Source organism: Poecilia formosa, unplaced genomic scaffold (genome assembly GCF_000485575.1).
Source record: "Poecilia formosa unplaced genomic scaffold, Poecilia_formosa-5.1.2 Scaffold1253, whole genome shotgun sequence".
In the NCBI taxonomy this organism is placed as follows: domain Eukaryota; kingdom Metazoa; phylum Chordata; class Actinopteri; order Cyprinodontiformes; family Poeciliidae; genus Poecilia; species Poecilia formosa.
Genome location: NW_006801192.1, coordinates 15,687 through 19,014, shown reverse-complemented (window position 1 = coordinate 19,014; position 3,328 = coordinate 15,687). Strand labels below are relative to the sequence as shown.

General features: G+C 41.2%; 1 protein-coding gene across 1 annotated transcript in view; it reads right to left on the bottom strand.

The window, feature by feature from the left end:
- Positions 1-748: 748 nt before the first annotated feature.
- Positions 749-3,328, bottom strand: part of LOC103132729 (sodium/glucose cotransporter 1-like) — a 5,937-nt gene continuing 3,357 nt past the window's right edge. Inside the window, exons 4-6 of the mRNA XM_016667557.1 lie at positions 3,157-3,307; positions 2,902-3,070; positions 749-1,028 (exon numbers count right to left, since the gene is read on the bottom strand). Coding sequence (XP_016523043.1) covers positions 780-1,028; positions 2,902-3,070; positions 3,157-3,307 — 569 coding nt within the window. The 3' untranslated portion in view covers positions 749-779. The remainder of the gene's footprint in view (positions 1,029-2,901; positions 3,071-3,156; positions 3,308-3,328) is intronic.

Genomic DNA, 3,328 nt, shown 5'->3' with positions numbered 1-3,328 from the left:
CTATTCTCAAGAATCACTGTTACCTATTGTGGACACCTTCGAGTCTCCCCGGAGACTTTCCGTTTCGAGCCCAGAGGGGATTCCATTTGTGACACTAGGAGCAATACTCACCGGACGCCCAAATCCGCCTACATCCCTCTGTTCAAGAGCCCTCAGCGCATCTCCAGCTGAAGCCAGCCCCGAAACTCTTTGGGCTCCGCTCTCTCACGAATCTGTCCGCCCTCTGACACCAATCCCTCTCCGAGTCAGCCTCCGCTCCTAACCGCAACCTGGTACCGGAACCCTTCCCCGACCTGAACCCATTACTACAAGTAAGCTCTGAATCCGGACTGGTAGCCTGTTTTCCTACTGTCATTAAACTCACCACCACTCTCCTTTTGTGTGCAGCCGTGCAGGTGTTACGTCAATCCGCGTTTCCCGTTAACACCGGCCTTCAAAACAGCAGCTTCCCGTCTGCGGATGTTTTGGCTGTTTATGATCTTTGTCAATAAACATTTAAACTCTTATTCTGCCTCTCTGTGAGAGTTTCTGCATGTAGGCTCAAAAACTAAAACCCAGCATGACACTTAGCTGCTAACTTCTTCACCATCTTAAACTTCACTCAGAAACTGCATACTAAGATTTTATTTTACTCAGTCTTTAACGTCCCAAAGTACCTGCAACTTTAATAAGAATTTGGATATAATTTAATCATGAGCAGAAAACATTTAAGGGTTTGTACAGGAAGTTCATGATGGATAGTCTTCCTGTGAACAATTACGGATTTGGAAAGTTACATATTAAACTACTCTTATCACAAAACTGTCACGTACATGCTTGTCATCGATGGGCTTGGTCATTAGGGAGATTCCAAGTATGAAGATGCAAGAGACAGTGAACAGGATAATCGAAAAGTAGAGGTAGTGCACTCCACAGATGATGGTAGGACAGTTACTTGGGCTGACACAGCTCCCTGTTCCGTAGATAAACTCTGTAATCATCCTGGATAATCCTACTAACAAACCAATTATGAGTCCGAAAAAGGCACCCTGTAAAACGAAGAAAGTAGGAAAGAAAGGAATAAAGAAAGAAAACACTCTATTAAAACAATAATCCACCTACTGACATATAGCTTAAATCAATACAACTCTGGTATCTGGAATGGCTGCAGCAATAAATTTGGCTTGACACAGAAGTTAACATAGGTAAGACATCTTTGTCAAAAGATGACAAAAATCCTCCATCAACATAACACTCCCAAATAACGTTACATCATTTTTGGTTGATGTGACAGAAACTAAAAATACCTTTTCCTTATAACAAAACAGAGATGTGTTTTTATAAATTACAACGGTGTTTTTCAACCTTTTTTTGAGCCAAGGTACATTGTTTTAATTGAAAAAAATCACGAGGCACACCACCAACCAAAAATGTAAACAAAGATACTCTGTAGCCACCTATATTACATATATAGTCATTCTTATCAAAGTGTCTTGAATAGGAATCAAATAAACACAAACATTTATTTTTACCATATTTTACGTTTCTTATTTCAAATTGCACTTAACATCTCCACTTCAGAAATACACCTGAACAGTGCCACAACACTGTGGTGTGTGATGCATGAAAGTAGTAACATTCATGCATCACTAATTCTCTTGTTTTAATGTAAAATGTTCTGTACTTACTGGCGTCTAGTGATAATAAAATTACATGATTACGCAGCTAGTCACTACTACAGTAAAGACACTCAAAGATGGCATTATTTGCAGATAATTAATTCATTTTCGAAAAATCTTTTAAGACCAATTACCGTAATTTCCGGACTATGAGCGCACCATACTATAAACCCCCCTTTATGTACCTTCAAACCTCCCTGCCGCTCCGGAAAATTACAGGCCGCTGGTGTCTCTGCCGCTCTCGGTTTCCCAAAAGGACCCAGCAGAGGCCTGCGTCCTAATAACTGCTGGATATGTTAAGGACGCAGTTCTCCGTCTCCAAATCGGGTTTTGTTCACGCCGAGTTTACGTGCAGCGGCTTTATTTCCCTCCTGTACTGCCAGATCTATACTCCTCAACTTAGAAGCTGCATCGTATGAGTTTGAAAACATATCTCCGTCGTGCCTGCTACTTGTTCTAAATGAAAATTAGCGAGTTCTTCTTTGATTTCTAATTTTGACTTCCAATGATTCACTTCCTGCTAAAGAGCCCCCTGGTGGTCGAAGAAAAATCCACAGAAAAGCCGCATGTTCAAAGTGTAGGAAAGAAGTAGCAGTTTATAGTCCGGAAAATACGGTAGGTGAGATTGGATAATTTCCACAGCACACCTAATGATCACTCACGGTACACTAGTGTGCCGCGGCACAGTGGTTGCAAAACACTGAATTACAGAATCCACAAAGTATATATGGGTTTTGTTTGATCAGATAACAGTCATTTCTGGATGCACAACCTTAAAACTGAGTAGATAACAAGCCCATCGGACCTATAGTTTGTAACCTCATGGTCACTTTGGAAAGAAAACTACCATATTTTTTGTTCTATATGAAAAGGCTAAAAAGAGTGATTCATTGGTTTTCTCCCTTAAAGACGAGAACCACTACCCAGGTCTGTTACACCACAGCTATAATCCTTCTCATATATTCAACATTAAACAGGCATTTCAACCTTTGCAGGTCCATGATGTGCAGAGCCTTTCCAATAAGAAACTTTTAACAATCTCAGTTCTTCTCCAAGTCTTAAGAGGCTGCCTTCTTTGTGCAGATGACTAAACTTTATCTATCTCGTGGTAATATCCTCAGTTCAGGTCTGTCTGCCCCCAAACCAGACAGCCTCTGATGGTCCCTGTATTTGCTATGTATGCTACTAAAGACACATTTATGTTGCAAATATAAGAGCAACTGTACACTAAAAGGAAACTCACAGTTTCATTAACTCGTTTACAGAACATGCCGAGCATGAAGACAGCGGCCACAGGTGGAGTGAGATAGCTGGTGATTGACTGGATGTAGTCAAAGAGCTGACCACTCTGGGCTGACTGCACCACAGGGATCCAGGCTATGCTTATTCCAATAAGGACCACAATAAACACTCTGAAAGGTAGAATAAACAAAGAGTCATGGTTAGAGTCAAGCATGCAAACAGTATTTATATTAAAATCAAGCCAGAACAGTTTTACCTGCCAGCAATCATCAGTTCCCTCTCTTTGGCGTGACGACGGACCTTAGTATAGATGTCCATGGTGAAGAGAGTACTAGCACTGTTAAATATTGAAGTAAGGGAGCTCATTAGAGAGGCCAACATCACTGACAGCATCAAACCCCTCAGACCTGAAGAGAGACAGACAAAGG